Source organism: Cervus canadensis, chromosome 15, assembly GCF_019320065.1.
Source record: "Cervus canadensis isolate Bull #8, Minnesota chromosome 15, ASM1932006v1, whole genome shotgun sequence".
Classification (NCBI taxonomy): Eukaryota; Metazoa; Chordata; class Mammalia; order Artiodactyla; family Cervidae; genus Cervus; species Cervus canadensis.
In genome coordinates, this window is record NC_057400.1 from 16,521,925 (window position 1) to 16,545,130 (window position 23,206).

General features: G+C 35.7%; 1 protein-coding gene across 1 annotated transcript in view; it reads right to left on the reverse strand.

Annotated features, from left to right (window-relative positions):
• The window catches only part of MCM6 (minichromosome maintenance complex component 6), a 31,701-nt gene that overhangs the window by 3,184 nt on the left and 5,311 nt on the right, over positions 1-23,206 (reverse strand). Inside the window, exons 4-15 of the mRNA XM_043488383.1 lie at positions 22,491-22,601; positions 21,187-21,436; positions 19,284-19,449; positions 18,865-19,010; positions 17,928-18,078; positions 15,510-15,651; positions 13,124-13,265; positions 12,311-12,418; positions 11,113-11,268; positions 9,181-9,309; positions 7,299-7,460; positions 1,659-1,673 (exon numbers count right to left, since the gene is read on the reverse strand). Coding sequence (XP_043344318.1) covers positions 1,659-1,673; positions 7,299-7,460; positions 9,181-9,309; positions 11,113-11,268; positions 12,311-12,418; positions 13,124-13,265; positions 15,510-15,651; positions 17,928-18,078; positions 18,865-19,010; positions 19,284-19,449; positions 21,187-21,436; positions 22,491-22,601 — 1,678 coding nt within the window. The remainder of the gene's footprint in view (positions 1-1,658; positions 1,674-7,298; positions 7,461-9,180; positions 9,310-11,112; positions 11,269-12,310; positions 12,419-13,123; positions 13,266-15,509; positions 15,652-17,927; positions 18,079-18,864; positions 19,011-19,283; positions 19,450-21,186; positions 21,437-22,490; positions 22,602-23,206) is intronic.

Consider the following 23,206-nt stretch of genomic DNA (forward strand, 5'->3'; position numbering starts at 1 on the left):
ATGGAAATAGAACTGCCATATGACCCAGCAATCCCACTTCTGGGCATACACACCGAGGAAACCAGATCTGAAAGAGACATGTGCACCCCAATGTTCATCGCAGCACTGTTTATAATAGCCAGGACATGGAAGCAACCTAGATGCCCATCAGCAGACGAGTGGATAAGGAAGCTGTGGTACATATACACCATGGAATATTACTCAGCCATTAAAAAGAATTCATTTGAATCAGTCCTAATGAGATGGATGAAACCGGAGCCCATTATACAGAGTGAAGTAAGCCAGAAAGATAAAGATCATTACAGCATACTAACACATATATATGGAATTTAGAAAGATGGTAATGATAACCCTATATGCAAAACAGAAAAAGAGACACAGATGTACAGAACAGACTTTTGGACTCTGTGGGAGAAGGTGAGGGTGGGATGTTTCGAGAGAACAGCATGTATATTATCTATGGTGAAACAGACCAACGGCCCAGGTGGGATGCATGAGACAGGTGTTCGGGCCAGGTGCACTGGGAGGACCCAGGGGAATCGGGTAGAGAGGGAGGTGGGAGAGGGGATCGGGATGGGGAATACATGTAACTCCATGGCTGATTCATGTCAATGTATGACAAAACCCACTGCAATGTTGCAAAGTAATTAGCCTCCAACTAATAAAAATAATTGGAAAAAAAAAAATTAAAAAAAAAAAATCTTACATCTAGCAGTCAAAAAAAAAAAAACAAAAACTTACTGGTCTATAAAAATAAGGAATAGTATAGGAAGAGAAAAATATCCAGTTACTTATGGGGGAGAAATAATAACCAAGGGCTGGCCTCAGATTTCCCCAAAAGAACAATTAATGTCAGGATACAGTAGAAAAATTCATAGGAAAAGAAACTATGGGCCATAGTTGTAGATCAAGCCAATCTATCATTCGGGTAAAGACTACAAATAACCCTGTTGCACATAACACTCAGGGAAAATTATTCCCATGAACTCATCTCTTTCACCAAACCCTTGAAAAAGGACCAAATTTCAATCAGCCAAGAGATAAATTAGGAAATCATAACAAATTTATCTTCAATGAGCTACACACATATTTATCTAAAAAACTATGACTTAAAAAAAACAAGCGTGGGAATTAAGAGTGACAGAATACAATGTATATGGTATGACCTGAAGACAGAGGGGTAGAGGGAGACCCAAAGTGAATTTGCTGATTGCCTCCCACCCGTAACAAAAGTCAAAAGATGAGAAATCAAGTGATGGATAACTACATTTGACTGTGCAAAGGAAAGCTGTAAAATATTATTTACTAAAATCATGCTGTTGAGAGGGAAGGGAAGAAAAAGGAAGATGATATATGCTAGTTTTAACACTCTTCCTGGTAGGGAACCAATAGGGAATGGAGGGTATAATATAAAATTATAGTAACAAAAGTAACCACTAAAATAAAATGTAAGCTTTCTGAATCTCAGAACTGCACATTAAAGCAAAAGCAAAGTTACCACATAATGAAAAATCATTTCAACTATAAAAAGAAAAACAAAAAATCCTCTCTCTCATACCAATAAATGTAAATGGGTTTAACATACATTAAAATAATATTTGTTTGGATCACAAAATAAAACCTAACTCTGTGCTATGTATGTGTGTATACACACTTACCTTACTCAGAAATGCCTAAAAATAATAAAAAGTTATGCAAAGGAATATCAGAAAAAGAAAGCAAGGTAGAGTTCAGGCCAAAAAACATAAATGAGACAAAGTTAGAGGGTACACATCAAAATGAAAAGATATGTATTAGTTTAAGAGAACAACAATATTAGTAAAGCAGAAACTATAGGAGGTAAAAGGATAAATACAAAGAGAAAAAACTGTATTACTGGTAGAGAAATAAAAAGTATTCATAAGAGTTTAAACTTGCAATCTAGAGACGATATGGTAGACCACAAACCCCATAAAAAAAACAGAAGGCTTATATAATATAGTAAGTTAACTTCCCCTTTCACAGATGTAAGATCCCCTGGAGTAGGAAATGGCAACCCACTTGAGTGTTATTCCTGCCTGGAAAATTCCATGGACAGCGGCGTCTGGTATCCACAAGGTCGCAGAGTTGAATACAACTGAGCACACATGTAAGCACACAAACAGGAACTAGGCCTTCCTTCAAAGTGCCCATGAAACACTTATGAAAACTGGTATTGGGGACTTCACTGGTGGTCCAGTGGTCAAGAATTTGCCTGCCAATGCAGGGGACATGGGTTTGATCACTGGTCTGGGAAGATTCCACATGCTGCCGGGCAACTAAATCCACGTGCCACAACTACTCAAGACTGCGTGCTGCAACTACTGAAGCCCACGTGCAAGGAACCTGTGTTCCGCAACAGGAGAAGCCACAGCAATGAGAAGCCTGTGCACCATGACAAAGAGTAGCCCCCACTTGCTGCAACTAGAGAAACAAGACCCACCAGCCCAAAAGAAAACAAACAAACAAAAATGGACATTGGGCTACAAAGAAAGAATCCTAGAAACTAAATGAGAGATTGTCTAATCACAATGTAGTACTGAAACAAGCAACCAAAAAAACACATTCTAACTGGATATTACTAAACTCTGCAAACTCTTAGAAATGGATACTTTTTCAGGAAAATATAGCTCACCCAAAACTGACCTAAGAGAGAGAGAAAATCTAAACAAGAAATTTTATATACTAGACTCAAGAGAGTTTTACTTGAGAATTCTTATCAGTAAAAGCAGATTTTTATTTCATTTTATTTATGGCGGTATCATGCAGCATGCAGGACCTCGGTTGCCTGACCAGGGGCTGAGCCTGTGCCCCCTGCAGTGGAGGTGCAGCAGCACCCTAACCACTGGACTGCCAGGGAATTCCCGGGCAGATCATTTCAATGCAAGTGAAAATCTAGGATAGAGAAACAATGGGGAAAATTTCAAAAAATTTAAATGAAATAACAACCATGGTTTTTTGTGAGTACTGTTTAAAAATTCTAAATAACAGCAAGCAAAAGCCAAATGCATTAAAAGAGGGGGATTTATTCCAGGAAGCCTTGATATTAGTAAATTTATTTTCATTTTAATAGATCCAGGAGAAAAAAAATCATGATTAACTCATATACACTAAAGGGCTTTCCTGGTGACTCAGATAGTAAAGAAACCACCTGCAATGTGGGGAACCTGGTTTCGATCCCTGGGTTGGAAAGATCCCCTGGAGGAGGGCATGGCGACCCACTCCAGTATTCTTGCCTGGAGAATCCCCGTGGACAGAGGAGCCTGGTGGGTGATAGTTCATGGGGTTGCAGACTTGGACACGACTGAATGACTAAGCACACATACAACACTAAAAAGACACTGGGCAAAAAACAAAACCATCTTCCTGACAGCAATATTCAAGATATGAATAATAAATGTATAGTTCTTATTGATAAAAACATATTTCAGCCACAGAGCCAACTAAGAACAAGGAAAAAAAAAGTCCAATTTCATAATTATTAGACATTATATTACAATAGCATAAGCAAAAGTAAATTAGTAGAGACTATGGGAAAAGATTTAAGCTTACTTTTTCAGTAAGACTAGAACCATTTATCATTTGAAAAAAGAATGAAAATCTGGAAAATCAATAGACTTGACTGAAAAAGAAACTAAAGATTTCATATAGTATAAAACTAGCATACAGAAACCAATAGTTGATATATACAAGCAACCACCAGTCAAAATATAAAATGGAAAAAAGTCTGCCTTCAATACCAAGAAAAAAACCAAAATATCAAGAAATAAATTCAACAAGAAACATGCAAAAATCACAGGAAGAAAACTTTAAAAAGCCATTAAGTGAAACAACAAAAGACTTAAGTAGAAAGATAATGAATGAATCATCAGAACTGTTCACAAATGTTTGCTTTCCTCATTCTAGCCCCTTGATAGGAAAGCACTTCTTTAACCACTTGAACTTAGGCATGGCCATGTTAATTCCTCTGACCAACGAAATTTGAGTGGCAGTGCCATGTCATTTCTAGATAGAAGGTTAAGAAGCGGTGTTTGGTTCACCTTTTCTTCTATCTTCTATAATCATGAAGTGTATGTCAACAAAGAGACTTATATCAGCCTGAATTTCTGAGCAATGTGGAGAAGAAAGCCTCTGGCTAACGTAAATGAACATGAAGCATAAGCAAAAAAATAACTATTTCTGTTTCAAACAGCTGCAATTTTTAGTGGCATAATCTAGATTCTAATTGCTATCATGTTTTCTTAGATAGGAAAAATCATCATAGAGATGTCAGTTCTTCTTATTAACAAATTTAACATGCTCTCAATTATCTATAATTTAGGGGGTATACTATTTTTATTTTAGTATAAAAGTACTAAAAACTGGATATCAAACACTGAGCTGAAGTATATGTTGGCCCTATGTTCAGATTTTTTAAACAAAGATAAATGAATAGACAGCTTTAAGGGTATAATGCATTTCATTACCACACAATATATTCAACAGTTAGAGGAAAATCTAGGGGGTGGTATAATTACGTAGCTTCATACATTCAGCAGCACAAGTATAGGAACAAGCCAGGCAACTGGAGGAAAAACCCCTTTCAGGACTGAACAGAGTCCTTGATGGCTGACAGATTCTCCCCTTGTCTTCAGACAAACCAAGGAGTTTGTCAGTATACAAAACGCACTGACTTCAGGAGAAACAGGAGCAACAGGATAGGTATTAAGGAATTGGTTCTTGCCAATGAGGATTGTAGGGGCCAATCTGAAGTGAGCAGAGGTGGCTGGAGGCTGGAAGTACTGCAGTTCAAGTCCAGAATCTGTAGGTGAGAACAGCAGTCTAGAGACAGAATGGTTAGTGCTTTCTTCAAAAGTTCCCAGATTTTAAAGAAGTTGTGTATTCCATACATACAACACAATATTACTCAGACATAAAAAGGAATGCATTTGAGTCAGTTCTAATGAGGTGGATGAACCTAGAGCCTATTATACAGAAAGAGAAAGATAAACCTCCTATACTAAAGCGTATATATGGAAGCTAGAAAGATGGTACTGAGAAAGTTATCTGCAGTGCATCAGTGGAGACACAGGCATAGAGAACAGAGATAATAGAGATGGAGGGCAGGGGAGGAAGGAAAGGGTGAGATGCATGGAAGAGTGACAAGGAAACTTATATTACTATATGTAAAACAGATAGCCAACGGCGGGGAGGGCAAAGGAGGGGCAGAGAAGGGGAAATTCCCAGGTTTTTCAAACAAGTTCCTAGGATGCTTTCCTCTTAGTGAATATCAGTAATTAAAAAAAACAACAACACAAAAAACCTAAGCCAACCAATCATTAAGTTCACAACCGCCAAAAAAGAACAATGCCAGTGTGGTGGAACTAGCTGTACATTTAAAATATAAAGCCCCACTGAGTGAAATATTGTGGCACTAATGCAAAAGAAGGTTGAAAGACCAAAGGAATAGAAAAAAAGAATTCAGAAGGAGACTTTAATAGGCACAAGAATTTAATACAAAATAAAAGCATACCAAACCAGTGTGGAAAAGATAGAATGTTCAGTAAGTGGTGCTGGAACTAGGAAACTAGCTGTAAAAGAATCAACTAATTAATAGCTTACCTCCTACAGTAGAATAAATACCAAATGTTTGAATGATTTAAATACAAACAATGAAACCATCTAAGTGCTTGAGGAAATCCTGAGAGAACTCTTTAATAATCTTAGACTAGGGCAGGCCTTTATAATAAAGTAAAAATGAACAAAGAATATGATCATAAAATAAAAGGAAGTAGAAATGGCTTTTAAATATATGCAAAAACACTCAATTTTATTCAGGAAATGTATTTCTGGGTATATATGCATATTTATTTTCATATCATGTGAATTTGCTACCTACTAAAAAACCAAAAAAAAAAAAAAAAAAAAAAAGGAAAGAAAAACCTAACAAATTCTCTAAGACTCGTCAGTTCTGACACCCATTTTAGGAAACATTACAATGGAAAAAATGGTACAAACGTTAGCATAGTTTTTAAGAATTCCCCTTCACCATGACCTATTCTTTCTCTGCAGATTCCACTACATTCTTGCTAAACTTTCCTCCTTTCACTCTAAAAATGCATATCAAAATTCCACATGCCCTTCAGTGATCCAGTTCAAATGTTGGCATCTCCCCAAACCCTCCACCTTCCTTAGGAAAGAATTCATTGATCTCTATATTCTCTGCTCATGACACTCTACCATAATAATCTCTCTCATATTTCACATATTTAATTAAACTAATATCTTCTCCCACCAAATTTTCAGCAATGGAAAACAGTGGCTCTTTTATTCATCTCTTAACCTACAAAGATGTCCATTAAATGTCAGAAGACTCAAAGAACAAGTAAGACAGTGTTAAAGTATTTTGTAAACATTAAAGCGCTATAGCAGAGAATTTGAAAAATTAAACAAACACACACCTGAGAAATGAAATTTATGGGACAAAAATGTGAAGTCACTACAGTGCTTACTTATGGGGAAGGGTGTAGGTGAACTTCCTAAGACGTTGTAAATCTATATTCTGAGCTGGGTGGCCATAACGGTGTATGTAAAAAGCCAGAGCTGTACAGTCTCTCCTGTGAATTATACCTCAATCGTACTATTTTAAGAAAAATAGCCAAATTCTTTCCTCAAACAAAATCTTACACTGTTTAAAAATATAAAGTTATATAAAGCAGGGCTGGTTTGCATGAAGCAGAGATAAGGGTGTGAATATCCTTCCATACTGTTCCCCATTTACTCCCTAAATACCCACTGACATGTACCTGTAAAACCCAGGCTCAAAGAACAATTTAATATCCACACATTATACAAAACTAAGAAGGAAAATTCCCTTCTCAGGTGACTGGGGGCGACATTATCACATTTGTATCCTATGCCCAGAAGCCTAGCATACTGTAAGGTTTAAATGGTAAGGATTAAACATCGTAAAGTTTAAAAAAAATAAAATAAAATAAACATCATAAGATTTAAATCTTTCTTGAACAAATGGCACTAATCTTGAACTCACCTCTATTTGACTCTATAATCTATGTCATGATTATCTCATTAATCTAACTACTACATTCAATAAATGCTTGACAGCAACCTTCTTTAAGGGAAAGCCCCCAGGGTCAGGAGTCATGTATCCTATGAGAACTCAACAGTTATATAAAAATAAATCTGCAGTGAATGCTAGTATGTTCTATACCAAAGATAAAAACACACATAAAGCCAAATATCAATTTCTCTTTCCCATTATGTTAAAGTGAATTTGATACCTCATCACAGCAGTGCATCCGAGCCATTGCTTCAGAGAGACGGATCATGCTCTCAAGCTGTCGCACTGTAATCCTCCATGAAGACTTGGTTACCCCAGAACCATCCCTCTGGCGGAGGCGTTTATACTGTTCCACAATGAAGTCCTCTGACTCTTTAGAAATCTGTTTCAGAACATCGATGAAGTCAGAGCATTTCTACTTAATGGAAGCTACATTAAACATGAAGGTTAAAAGCTTCCCAGATGGAGATACTCTGGGGGAACTGAGAGGGTCAAGACTTTGAAACCAATGACAAGAAATTAGTACTGAAATACCTTTCAAAAGAAACTAATACGAAGGAGGACTATGAATTTCATGCACTAATTTTATGAATAGGAAGACAGTAGAATTAGTATTTCAATATGTATGTAATAGTCCTCCCCACTCTGTGGCTTCTCCACATTCTATTGTTTCAATTACCTATGGTCACTGTAGTCTAAAAATATTGAAGAGAAAATTTCAGACCGAAACAATTCATGTTTTAAATTGTGTGCTGTTCTGAGTAGTGTCAAGAAATCTTAGCAGCTGTCCAATGTCTCACCCAAGATATGAATCATCCCTTTATCCAGAGTATCCACAGTGTATATGGCACTTGCTTATTAGTCAGTTAGTAGCAAACTAAGTTGTCAGATCAACTGTTAGGGTAACACAGTGTTTATGTTCAAGTAACACTTTTTTACTTAATACTGCTTCCCAAGCGCAGGAGTAGTGATGCTGGCAATTCAGATATTCTCTTATTGTGCTAACTTATAGGAAAAAACAGTATATATAGGGTGGTACTACCTGTGATTTCAGGTATCCACTTGGGATATACTTAGCAGCTATTTCAGTAAACCTTATCATTTGTTCAATAATAACAACAAAGTAAGGCAAACTACAGGATACTCAGTTTTTCAGAGCAAGGAACTAAGTGTGTTAAGGAAGCATGCCAAAGTTATAGAGGGACCAGGTTAGTCATGGAGAACAAACGCTTCTGCAAACAAAAGTGATATCCTACCCTTTCCTTGGGACAGTGAGAGTCAATTTTGATATTATGGATGATCAAGTGAAGGTGATAGATAATTAAAATCTAAGCATAACTCCCAAAAGTCAAGCCAGAAATAGTGTAGACATTTCAACAAGAATCAAATGAAAGTTTTTTCTATATTCTATTTTAGGAAAATGCTAAACAACATATGCATTATGGAGTTTCTTTTTTTTAAATGTTGGTGGGAGAGGGGTTCAGGATGGGGGACACATGTACACCCACAACTGATTCATGTCAATGCATGACAAAAACCACTACAATATTGTAGTAATTAGCCTCCAATTAAAATAAATAAATTAAAAAATAATAACAACAAACAAACAAAACTAAACATCCAAGTGAGCATCCTGAATCCAGTGCAGATTTAATCCAAAGATCTACATCAGTTACTGTAAGATAGTTATTTATGTTCATTACAATGAACTAGAGGAATCCAAGTTTTTCCTCAGAGGAAGATTCAAGAGCATCTGTAGACTACTGACTTAAGCATACACAGTTTTAAGATTCTTAGGAATAATGATCGAAATAAAACGATAGTCTAGTTTGTTTGGTTATTCAAGACTCTTCACTCATAAAAACCTTTTTATTAGCACCTAGTAAGTAGAAGAAAAGGAATATTTCAGACTTTTAAAACATTCCTTTTTCTCAAGTCTCGCTGAAGAAATAAACTGTTATCCAAAAAAAAAAAAAAAGCCAAAACAAACCCCCAGATCAAGCCAACCAACCAACCATAAAAAATCCTCAAATCTGGTTAAGTTAATTTCCAAGTAAGGCATCTGTTTAAATGCCTGAATACAGTACAAAAGGGCAGGTTACCTTGGGTTTAAACTGTCTTGCAAAAAGAAGATACCTCCTGATATCATCAAGGGAATACACACGATCAATGGAATCCTCAATTCTTGAATGCAAGTCTACTATTCGCCTGGCAATAGCATAATCTGTAACCTAATTCCAAACAAGAAAATCACTTTGATCAGTTATAATAACATCCACTGCAGACTATCCCAGGCATTAAGAAATTATTTATAGCATGATAATCTCAAGCTTTAATATGCCACCATAAGATGTATTAATGGGTTCAAGTTTCTGAGGAAAGTTTAATACCAGTTTCATCCAAAATCAAACGCTTAAATGTATAGCTGTGCCTTACTCTAAGTAAGACTATTCCTGAAGAAATTAACTGACTTAATTAATCTGACAGAAATAAGAGTTCTAGGGCCCTCAGTAAATGCCAGGCTCTATTGCCTTAAGTGTTGTCAAGAAGCATTAATTCATACAATCCTCACAAAGACCTTATTAGGTAGATAACATTATCCCATTTTACAGATGAGTAAATTGAGGCCTAAAAAAATTAAGTAACTTGTCCAACATCACAGTTAGTAACTGAGCAAGGATTTGAAGAGTTTAGCTTCAGAATACGTCCTCCTAGCCACTATATCATGCTGCCGCTTGTGAATATATGAAGATACTCATCATAAAACTGTTACTAACATTGAATAAAATCATACAAAAAATACGTAATTTACTCTCAAATGGTATAGAAAAAAATGTAGAGATATACAGAGCAAATGGTAAAGCAAATAGGGCAAAAACTTATGTGAATTGAATAACGGGTATATGGGTACTATATGCATTATTGTATTTCCTGCAACTTTTCTGTAAGTTTGAAATTATTTCCAATTAAAAAGTTAAAAATTAATCAATTATGTAGAGACATAAATATATGAAAATCAGTCAATGCCCAACAATGGGGGGTGGGGACTGGGTTAAACATTTTATATAGGTTTGTGAAGGAAAAGAACCAAACCCAAAGATAAAACATGAAAACCCTCTGACATTCACATTATTGGAAGGCAAATTTTATTTAGATAAATTTAAAACTTTACTGTAAGCAAAAGTTATGTATTCTGCCTAAAGTAATGTAGTCTCTCCATGCTCAGTAATTAAAACTACAGTACAATATTACCTTCTAAGGTCATTTTGCAGTTCTGCATACATCTGAGATGTGCAATGTTGTTAAACATTTAAGTCTAAGTAACTCTAATACTAGGCTTCCCTTGTGGCTCAGCTGATAAAGAATCCGCCTACAATGCAGGAGACCTGAGTTCAATTCCTGGGTTGGGAAGATCCCCTAGAGAAGGGAAAGGCTACTCACTCCAATATTGCGGCCTAGAGAATTCCAAGGACTGTATAGTCCATGGGTCATAAAGAGTTGGACACGACTGAGTGACTTTCACTTTCTTTCAACTCTAATACTAACATGTTAGAATGTAAGTAAATCCAGTTTTACATTCAATCTTAAAACTGCTACATAATTAGAAAAAAATGTGACACATGCAGTAATTTGACAGGAAGATATAGGGAGACAAATGACTCATAATTTGCGGAAAAAAAGGAAAGTTGGTTGGTATCTGAATTCTTTTCAACCTTAATGAAAAAACAAAAATCTAATAAAAATCTTAAAGGGTACGGTTAACAACTGTGGTTTTTTTTTTTTTTTTTACGAATTAAAAAGCAATAACAAAAACAACAAACTTGATATTCCTTAACACAATTAAGCAGAACCATCATTTAAGTGATTTTGAGTTGCTTAATAAACCTATCTAATCCTGTGCCACTCAGAGATATGAAAGGTCAGTGCCAACACATGCACCAATTCTTCATGAGTACATCTTCCAGGCTTGTCTCAACCAATTACTCAAACTGGAAATAATAAAGGGAGCTCAGAGGGACAGCTTGTGTAGTTACCTCATTACATTCATCCACAAGTATAAAGAAGAGATCAAATCGGGACATGATAGGAGCTGACAAATTTATATTCTGTTTCAACGATTTTGATCTGTCATAGTGTCCACTGATGGGGTTTGCTGCTGCCAAAATAGATGTCCTGGCATTCAGAGTAGCCTGACCACAAAAGGAAAAAATCATGACAGGTTTAAAGACAACTGGAATGGCATATGACAAACCTCAACCTCATTCATAATTAACAAAAACCAAAATAAGAAGATATCATCTTTCACCTACTAAATCATTGAAATCAAAGTCTGATATAGCAACAGGTATCCCCATACGATGTTGCTGGTATGATGTGTATGCCCTTTAAGTCAGCAATTTCTTATTAAGCGTTCATCTTGCAGCCAGATATAGGAAGAGGCGTACAATGCTTACAATGTTGTTTGTAATACAAAAGGCTGGAAATGACCTGAACATCATTCTTTTTTTATAAGAGCCTAATGAGTCAAACTGGGATATATACAAGTGAAAATCATGGAGTAATAAAAAACTAAAGTGGATCTAATATATACTGGTATAGAAAAACTATCAAAATAAAATTATAAAGTTAAATGAGCAAGGAATAAAACTTTATGTGCATTATGCTTATTTATGATAAAATATTCCTAAAAGGGACATAAACTCAGCAGACATTTCTGAGTATCTACTGGTGCTGGGAGGAGATTTCTCTTTTTAATTTCTATTTACCTCTTACATTTTTCTTAACTATTTGAATGTATTACTTTTATTTTTAAAGATTTATTTCTCTCTAATGATAATTATAATATTGTACTTATTATTTCCATTTAAATGATTTGTCAATTTTATTTCTGTTACAATTGGAAGCACACTGTAGCAAAGACTACAGAGAAGCTTTGTGGAAATTTTGAAAGAGCTAAAAATTTCACCATTACTTCCTCTACTTTGTGTCATAACAATTAATTTTCACAGTACCTTTAACAGCACCTGTAATTTGTAGTCAAGTGCTCTACCCCTGAGCTATGCCCCCAACACCTGTAATTTGGATTAATCCTCAGGGCTGTGTTTTCCATTTCAATTAACAGCATTTCATGTTGAAGTAATTAATGCATTTTATCTAAGTGACCATCTCCTGAGCTACGGAAGTCTACAAGGCTAAGGCATGATGGAGTGGAACAGAAGTGGACACACATACCTTCACTCCTGCTTTGGTGATAGAGATGGTTTGCTGTTCCATAGCTTCATGAATAGCAACCTGATCCCGCACATCCATCTTATCAAATTCATCAATACAACATACACCCTGTAATCAAATAAGCCTGGTATAAGAAACTTCCTTTCAGATGTCAAACAGCAAGGAAACTCAAAGTTTGCTACCATAGTGACTTTAAACAACTAAGGTAAGTAAGCAATTCCAATTCCCTCTACTAGAGTAAGACAGTATAAGATCCCCAAGGGAACCATACAACTTACAACTCATTTTAAACTTTAGTTTGCCCTTTAAACTAAGGGTAAAACTAAAAACAGGCAGTTACTTATTGCACTTTTATTCAACATCAAAATGTGTAAATCTCAGGGTCAAAACATTCTGGATCACCTCAGTGTTGATTTTAGGCTCAAAGTGAAGGATGAAGTTGGAACATAATGTTTCTAAGTATATACAGCTACAATTTACATGCATTCACAGATCTAACTGATCTATGACAAATACATGCAAAATACAATAGATATACTCACAGATGTATCACAGTCTAGAAAGGAAAAAGTGCTGAGACATACTAGTCATAGCAAACAAGCTCAGGGCAGGCAATATAGTCTACAGAAGTTCAGAAAGTGCTGACTAATGATGATAATCCCAATTTCTAGATTAATAAAACCATAAATTATTCACTAAAAGTATTTTATTTTTTCTTGAAAAAGAACACCTTAACAGAAACTTATAGGTCTTTATTGATAGGGTAGGGGGTATTATGATTTCTTTGTATCTAATCAGGTAAAATGTTCTTACATTATCAGCCAGCATCAAGGCTCCAGCCTCAATGACAAACTCATGAGATTCTTCATCTCTCACAACAGCTGCCGTTAAGCCAGCAGCACTGGACGCTTTGCCACTGGTGTAGACAGCTCTGGGACTGAATTCCTCTACGTGCCTGTTCAAGGTTATCATATTCATTAATATATGATTACAAAGCATCCTTTTCAGGATTATCAGCTTGATACAGTTTACATCAATTAAGAATTTACATCAAGTAAGAATTTAAGAGAACATTTGGAAAAGGCATTAAAAAAATGCAATAAAGATATATGCCATAGACCAAATAGAAAGTCTTTTCTCCTTTGGTCTTCTGAATAGGCTAAATCCATTCCTGTCAAAGGAAGATGAAATTCATACATGACAAAAACATCAATTAACAGTTTGGCACCAGTAATCTATTACAAGACCTTGCACTTAAAAAAATGAAAACAAACAAAAAACACAAACAACAACAACAAAAATAAAATAGATGTGAAATTTATTCCAAAAAGGTAAGGTTGGCTTAACAACTAAGAAACAATAATATGCCATATTAAAAAAGATAAGAAGCAGTATAATAGATGCAAAAAGTGTGAAAAAATCTAATACCCTCTCATGACAAAAACTCAACTAATTAGAAGAGGCTTTCCCTCAACCTGCTAAAGGGTATCTATGAAAACCCACAGCTAACATCATACTTATCTAGTAAAAGACTGAATGCTTTCCCCCTAAGAACAGGAATAAGACTTATGGGTCTATTCCTGCCACTTCTATTCAACATTACACTGAAAGATTCAGCCAGGGCAATTAGGCAAGAAAAAGAAAAAGGCACCCATATTTGAAAGAAAAAAGAACTATCACTATTTGCATTTAACATGATCTTGCAGACAAGTTAGATCCACTAAAACACAACTAATAAGTCCACTAAAACAGAATACATCAGTTTGTTCATGTTGCAAGATAAAAGACCAATAGCTGTATTTCCACACACTTGCAACAACGCAAAAATGAATCTAAGAAAACAGTTCTACTTATATTAGCATCATAAAGAATAAAATACTTAGGAATAAATTTAATAAAAGAAGCACAAGCATATACACTGAAAACTACAAAGCATTACTGAAATTAAAGATGGCCTAAATAAATGGAAAGATAACCCATGTTCATGGATCAAAAGACTTAATATTGTTAAAAAGCAAATATAATCAGGTACAATACAATACTGCTCAGAGGCAACACTAGTACATCTTTTGTGGTGGTGATGGAGAGATGGGAGGCAGGAGCAACAGAAATGAAGAAAAATAAAGAGAATTCATTTAACACAGGACTATTATCTTCAAATCTAGAACTCAGTCCATGATATACTTGAAGGAAATAATATTTAATTTTAAAGCTCCAGCTAAAAATTTTATGTTCTAGAACACTGCCAAGTTAAAAATTTCCCAAATAAAGGAAAGGCAGCTTGATACAGTATGAAGAGCACATGCTTTGCAATCAAAGGCTGAATTCTAATATTCATGGCTTAGAGCCACCTGTCAGCTCTAAGGAGTTAGACAATTTACTGAGACTCAGAGTTTTGTTTGCCTCCCTGGAAAAAAAGAGAATATGATATGCCTGTCTGAATGCTGGCAGGATATGACATAATACACATGCACACATACACAGACACACACAGCACCCAGAACACAAGAGGTGCTCAAAAACTGGTTGCCATTATCTTGACCTCTAAGTTTCTTAAAAGCTTGACAGTAAGCAAGTATTTATAGCTTTTAAAAATTAACAGAAAAAAAATTAATAAAAATTAGCAGAAATTGCTAACTTCATATTGGTAAGTTCAGCATAAAATGCCTCATCTTTATCACACTGTTTCTGGAAATTGTGTCCTGTATAAGAACCGTGAAGACATTTGTATTCTTAACCTCAGCAATCCTATGCCTAGGAATTTACCCAAAGGAAAATGATAAAATAAAAACTTATACACATTATGATGTTCACTGTATTTGATCATTAAAATAAGTTACTCTGTTAAATTGTCTAATATCAGGGTAGGGGAATTATATTTTAAGCTATAATATGCCAACAAAAAACCATTGTGAAAATAGAGAAACATCGAAAAGTATTTAAGATATTAATTAAAATTAAAAATATGCATGCTGTGACTTATAACCATGGAGATATATATATATTCATACATTCAAAGAGTTTAATACAAAGATTAAAAGAATTCTGTGTGGGAATGTAATTACTTATTCCAAAATCTGTAAAATGTTGTTACATTCTCCTTAACGAATTAAGGTGTACTTTAACCTAAGAGAGTTTTTGAAAGCCTGCAACTATGCGTATTATTTTCTTTGTTGTACTATCTCAGCCAAACACTTACTTGAGAAACTGGCTCTTAGCTGTACTTGGGTCACCAACAATGCAAACATTTATATCCCCTCGAAGAGAGGTCCCTTCCCCTGTTGTCTTTGGGACACCACCAAAAAGCATCAGCAAGACACCCCGTTTTACTTCATCATTACCTGAAATAAAAACCCAAGGTATTTTTCAACATGAGTTTAAACAATTTCACAGGACACTACAAAGGCATGTTTACCAACCAAAGAGCAAAGGCAGCTGAAGCAAAGCTAAGACCAGAGTAAAAATATCTATCCGGTTTCTCACCTTGATCTTGGTTCTCGTCCTATGAATGCAAAGTCACCTAATCACTGTACTAATACCTTCACCTGAAACAGATGCTGATGCTCACCAATCTAAGAGTCTTTCCTTGTCTATAAGTCCTGCTTCCTACACAACGTCTTTCTCTATGTCACAGTCCTCAAATACCTCTCCCCACAAATAAACTATGTCCACTACAGCCTACCATATTTGTTAGTTCTTTCCAACTGCAGGTTATACAGCTCTATCAAGAGTTTCAGGAAATGGTCCATGACTTACCTCTTTTGTATAAGGAATAGTGACCCATGCTGAATATAAATACAAGCTAACTGAACTGATATGGATTAGGCAAGATGCTGAATGTGACCTACAGCTGCTTCTAAGAACTGTTTTTAAATGCATGACGGAAATGAACAATTAAAAAAAAAAACACACAACACCATATTTTAGAAATGTGATATTGGAAGAAACATTCTTCTGTCTTAATTATTACGACTTTCTGTGAATGCCATCAACGAAATGCTGGCACATGTACACAAAGCACTCTTTAGAAGCAGAAAATTTAAAATCCATTCCAAAAACAAAATTTCTGACTTATAACCTGTATGAAACAAATGCGTTGGAGGTGTGGTAGTTTAAACTAGCCCACAAATAATCCTCATTTCTAGATGGAGCTTAAAATTCTCCTCTCCGTAAGTGTGGCTGGGCTTAGTAACTTGGTTCCCACAAATAGCATATGGTGGAAGTGAAGGTGTCTAACTTCCAGCACTAGGTCCTGAGACGCATTTTGCTTCCTCCTTGCTCTGCTCTCTTGGACTCCATGCTCTGAAGGAAGCCAGCTGCTGTGCTATGAGGACACTGGAATAGTCCAGTGAAGAGATTCACGCGGTAAGGAACTGAGGCTTCCAGCTAACAAGCACTGACAGATAAGCAGTGAGCGGATCCTCGTAAGTGGATCCTCCAGCTCAAGTCAAGTCTTCAGATGACTACAGCCCTAGGTGACATCTTGGCTACAAAAGCTACAAAGACTGACCAAGACCACACAGCTAAGTCCTCTCAAATTCCTGACCGACAGACTATATAAGATAATGTTTGCTGTTTTAAGCCATTAAGTCTGGGATAATTTGTTACGTAGCAATAGATTAACTTATGGTGGGAGAATGGAACAGTAAAAAAATTTGATACCTACTCATTGTAAGGGAGGATACTCTAAAACCCACAAAGGATTATTAACATTAAGGATTTCAGTTCAATTTCACTGACCAAATATTTAAGCAGAAAAAAAGGTTAATTTTCAATGATTAAAACTACATACCATAATCTTACTAACTCTTGCCATTACTTCAACTGAATATGGAGGGATGGGAATAAAAAAAATAAAGCATGAGACCTGAAAAGTTAGTCACATCCTTCAATGTGCAAGGGGATTTAATGACAGTGAGCAGCTAGTAACCAAGAGCTAAGGAAGTGTGAAAGTAGAAACCACAAGGTATAGGCATAGTTGTTGTTCAGTCACTAAGCTGTGTCTAACTCTTTGTGACCCCATGAACTGCAGCACGCCAGGCTTAGGCACAGTACATATAACCAAAAAAAAAAAAAAAAAAAGAAATCTCTTCCCATTGTGAAAACTAACAAGAAAAAAAGAGATCAGGATATTAATCTGGCATATCAGAATACACTTACGTGCAGTTTTGTCCTAAAGTCCGAAAAAGAAGACTAAATGACTTTTTCTTTTTTCAAAAGAAAACTGGCAAAATACACACAACATAAAATTAACCACTGCAACCACTTTTAAGGGGTTCAGTGGAATTAAGTACATTCACTATCTTTTACAACCATCACCCATTGACTTCTAGGACTTTTCATAACCCCAAACACAAATTCTATCCATTAAACAATTCCCTATTTCTCTCCTCAGCAGGTAATCTTTTTCTACTTTCTCTATGAATTTACCTATTTAAGTATCTCATTTTAACTGGAATCATGTAATATCTGTCCTTTTATAAATGACGTTTTAAAATCCCTTCTAAACCCACTAAAAACCTTTTAACATCTGATTTATGTATTTTAAGAAGTTACATGTTGCTGTTTTACAAACAGTACTTTGACTTCAAGCTTATTTCACAGATAGACTTCTTACCATGTATAGTAGGGAACAGGCTTGTACAAAGATTGTGGTACAGATTTTTATCTTGACTCATTTCAAACACTTTCTCCCACTCCTTCACAGTCATTTGGTTCTTAATGCTCTCAGCTGTCTGTTCCTCATCTCGGAGCTCTTTTCCTCCAAACTGAGGGGGAGAAGACAGGAAAAAAATAGTAGTATAAAAATAGTCAAAATAAAGCAAAAGAGAAGAAACATCACCACAAACAAAATACATCCTGGGAGGTCAAAATCTGTTGACTGTAAAGGTTTAAAAAAAAAAAAATCTAAGCAGTATGGCCTAAGTTAACCAGGATTCCAAAGAGCTTGTCATTTGTCCAGTGATTTATAAATAACAAAAAAAGCTACCATTGTTTTGCATTGCTATCTAAATGAATCCAGATGCTCAAGAGATGAGCCATAATAAAATGGTAATCATTGTTATGAAGATGAGAATGCACAGAATATTATGTTCACTCCTCACTCCCCAACACTGGACTATTTTCCAAAATTTTTCTCACTGCTTTCCCATCCTGCAAACAAAATAAAGTTCTCAACAACTATAATACCACGGGTCAATCACTCTCAGGAAGAGTAATTTATAAGCTATTTCCCAGATTACAAAATTTTTCTATTTGTACTTTCTCAAGGAGTATGACAGAGGAACTGTAACAATTAAAAAAACAAACAAGACCACCCCCACCTCCAGAAAAACCACCATTAGTAATATAGCACTAATGTGCTTAAAGCACTGAACTTCAACACACAAAAATAAGTAAGAGTTTTCCTTAAGGTCAGGAAGACAAGGCATGAAAAAATCTGGTTTTAGAACTAAAGAGCAAATCTCAACCCAAACACTTGTCTTTAACACTGAATTTGCGGCAGCCTCAGGTAATGTCTTTCTTAAGCTTTGCCATTCTACTAAGACACTCACCCTTGGGTTGGTTGGTGCAACACAGCAGGCAAGAAAGACCAGCCTGTATGAAAGGTCTCTAACACCAAGGGCCCGGAGACCTCGAACACCTTCTGTCTCATATCCATCAACACCACTGACACGGGAATCAGTTTCTGCACGTGCTCCTGAAACATTAAATGATAGGTTGTTTCATAGCTCAAATACTGAAGGTACTGATAATCAAAATTGCTCAGATAAATGAAACCTAAAAATATAAAAATTTCATTTCAGCTTTGAAAATTTCAGAACAGTAGGTTCTGTAGCAAAACCAGTTAGTCTTTGTTATCATTATAGTTCCTTGCTCACTCTGATTGGTAGCCAAAAATAAGGAAGAGGCAAGAAGCTAGATGTTCTGCAATAACTGAGAATTTGTTAAACTGGAGCCACAGATTACTGACCTGGTGTGCTAAGCTTAGACACGTCAGGCACAACAATCAGCGTCCCTGTAAAGTCACATTTGTCACCAGCTTGAGCTGACTCCACAGCTTCAGCCCTCAAGATCACTTCTAAACTACGGGGGATACTCCCTCGAGGAAGCTCAGCTTGAGTCTCTTGAATACGAACCTATAACAGAGACAAATAAATGGCCAAGGATGAGATCTCTTTCAAGTGCCATGTGATCTTAATTAAATGCACAAATATTGATATATCCTAAATTATCTTACCAGTTGGCAGACTTTTGACATGTGCCAACATTCATCTTAAAAATTCTCTACCATAAAACTCTTTTCAATTTGGTAAGATATTACATCTATTTAAAAACTGCAACTTCACTTTTACTCTCATTAAACAATACATATTTTGTTCTCTTTGTTGAAATTTCTTTGTGCTTTGGGTCCCATCCTCCTCTAAATTGTCAGGGAAATTTTATGAAAAATTTCACATCTATTATACCCTCCACCTCAGTGCAACTGTTAACATTACTTAAGATACACATGTTTACTATATTATTTGAAAGAAGTTGCAAAAATCAAGATATTTTACCCCTAAACATTAAAGCACTCATCTCCTAAGAATAAAGACAATCTCCTATGTAACCACAATGCCATCAATCACATCAAGGAGTTAAGTATTTAATTCCATGTCTTCTATTATCCAGTCCACTTTCGTATTTCCCCAGTTGTCAAGAATGTCCTTTATTACAGCTGTTCCCTCCCACAACCTAAATTCATATTTGGTATTTGGTTTTTATATCAAGTTCTTTATCAGATACAAAGCATCTCTTACCCAAAGTTGTGGGTAGAGTACAGGCTTCTTACTAACCAAGTATCAAAATAATACAAGAAAACTAAGTAAAGACTAAAAGTTGAATTTAATATTATTTATTTTAGTCTGGTACTCATTCTCCTAGTGCTTGAGCTACTGCAACTTTTCTTTCCTCCTTGCATATTCTGGAGCTACTCAGTCCTGAAGAGACTTAGCCCCTTCATTCTTAACTGCTACCATCTATCTCTTGCCCAGATAACCATAACTGCCTGTTAGTCTCTAGTTAAATACTACCACTGTTGTCCCATTAATCTTCCTGAAACAAAGAAAAATACACATCTGAAAACGTATTCCTCTTGCTTTTCAAAACAGGTCCAAACTTCTCAATTTGAGGATCCAAGTACTTCCATGCCTCATATCAAATCATCTCTCAGATGATCTCCAATTTGGTTCTTCTACTTTAATCATGATAATCCCCATAGCTATTGACAAGCATGTCCATTTTCACCTGTCCTTTTACTTATGCCTTCCTCCTGCTTAACCACCATCTCCAAATCTTATACCAAGTCTCTACTTCTTCAAACTTGATTGGATTCGCTGTCCATACATAGGGCTTGTTTTCCAAAGAAAAATATTGTTTAGAGTAGCAAACTTATAAGCCTGCTCAGGCATGTTGTAAAGCCGCTGGAAAAGTAACTTGGAGCAAGTTTTGTGAATGGAAATGTAGTGCCGAAGTCACATTCTGCTTTAAAAAGTTGTAACAAATACAGATGAATTAAAAAAAAAAAAAAAGTTTCCATAACTCTAACTTATAGTGATAACTAGTAACAAGTTACTGTTTATTCTTTGACAAATATGTTTTATTTGTCTGAAGGAGCTTCCAATCCAAGATACTAAAAGTTAGAACACATTTATATACTGATAATTGAAATTTGCATGACAAATTTTTAGCTTAAACTTGTAGTTAGTTTTTATGTAAGTTACGGATCTTTAGGCAATTACAACATTGCCTAAGTTAAACTTATAATAATAATTACAAGTGCCTAGAAGTGAATTATTAGCATAGGCTGAATCTGATCTAAACAGAATTAATACCTTTTGAAAATCAACAAATCTTGATTTATTTGTATCCAGCAGGAATCTCCGTCTGTTGGCACAAACTGGATTTCGACAGATGTTTGGCTGTGTGTATTTGAACTGCTGTTCCACATCCTTGATCACTGTCTGACAGTCCAAGCACAGGAAAGTTCCGCTCACAAGCTCTGGGTGAACTGGGTGAGTCCGTACAACCTGCCCACTGATGCGAGTAAGCAAACCAATTCTGGATGAGGTGAGCTCTCGAATTCTGTTTAAAGAAAGATACTGCATTAGTAAATGTTCATTTCCAAACTAAAAATATTCACTTTTAATGAGAGGATATTCAAAGACAATTCACGCTTAAAACAATAAGAGACAAGGTATTCTTTAGACTCTCCTAAAAGTGATTTAGTCAACATGCTAAATCCTGAAGTATAATGTACATGCATCCACAACAAAATACATAAATGAATAATAATAAAAAAACAAAAAAACAAAAAAGCCACCAAAAAACCTAAGTAAAGGACATGAAAGAAATGCAATTACAATTATAAAACAGGGGCTTCCCAGATGGCGCAGTGGTAAAGACTCTGTATGCAATGCAGGAGATGTGTGTTTGACCCCTGGACTGGGGAGATCCTTTGGAGGAGGAAATGGCAACCCACTCCAGTTATTTTTGCTGGAAAAAAGCTCACGGACAGAGGAGCCTGGTGGGCCACAGTTTATGGCATCACAGAGAGTTGGACACAACTGTGTGACAGAGCACACACACAAATATATTTTCTGCTGACCTACATTTCTAAATAAGCATTTTTATTGTACAGTTGTCATGGGGGAAAACTTGTTTGAACTTGAAGGTTTAGAAAACACTTTATTTCAGAAAATCATTTTATAGTAAATAACTTGATAACTTTATAGGTAATTTTAGTAAAGTTTTCAAAATATCACTTTAATTTCCTCCAATAAATTTATTCTTTAAATAATTGCTAAAGAGGAGAAGAGTTTAAAAGTTATGCTATTTAAGCTCTTGACAATTCATTACTTTTTGTGACTGCTCTCAATTTTCATATTTTCTCTCTAAATTAAGCTTTCACCTAAACATCCCTTAAAAGGTGTCCTAAAGTATTATAATCCCTAGAAATGACTTTACCTAACTTACTTCCCTTTCCATTTCCCTGGAAATATAGATTTTCCCAAAACTAAATGTTCTGGATAAGTGGGTATAACTCTTTACAGATGTAAGATTACAACCTTCTGAGCTTTCTGACAAGTGACAGCTATACTATTCAGTGAATTCTTTTTCCTTTCAAAGAGTTTCTTACTTGTGTCTGGTAGGTAGGTCTTGAAATGCAACATAAAAATCCTTGGCAAGAGGGATCTCTTTACGGTCTTTGACAAAGGTTTTCAAGGCTCGACATAGGTAAGGGTAAACTCTGAAAAGCAAACAAGAAGAAAATCAACTTACAAGGCTTACCAAGCCCTCTTTTCCCTTTCATGCTTCCCAATAGCTGAAACCAAGGAATTTCATCTGATTACATCCAAACTTTAGAATGTAATTACTCAGGACCCTTCTATTATCTGGTCCAGGAACCTCTTTAATCCTCTATTACACCACAAATACATCTAAGATAACACAAACACCAAATATAAAGTGCTATTCCTTGATATCTATTATTTTTAAATAATCATTTAGCATGCACACCACAGACCACTCCTCTGTCCAAGATTACTCTTCTTGAACCTGGGCAGTGTACTACCTCTTAATAGCAAAGCAGCCTCCCATTTGGTGTCAAGGCCTAGTATGTTCTTCCAGGTTTAATTCTTGATTGACAGGAAATGGATAAGGGTAGGGAAGGAATCTGTGTACTGATGTGAGAGCAAGTTGGCAGAAACGTTTCACCTGACTGGTTAGGTGGGTGTGTGCAGGTCCCCTTGAGTTAAGTTTTAAACAGCTGCAGTAGCTTGGCTTACGCAGTAGGATCTGGAAGTCCTCTGAAGGATCAGCTACTCTCAGGAGACAGAACTGTGCAGCAAAGTC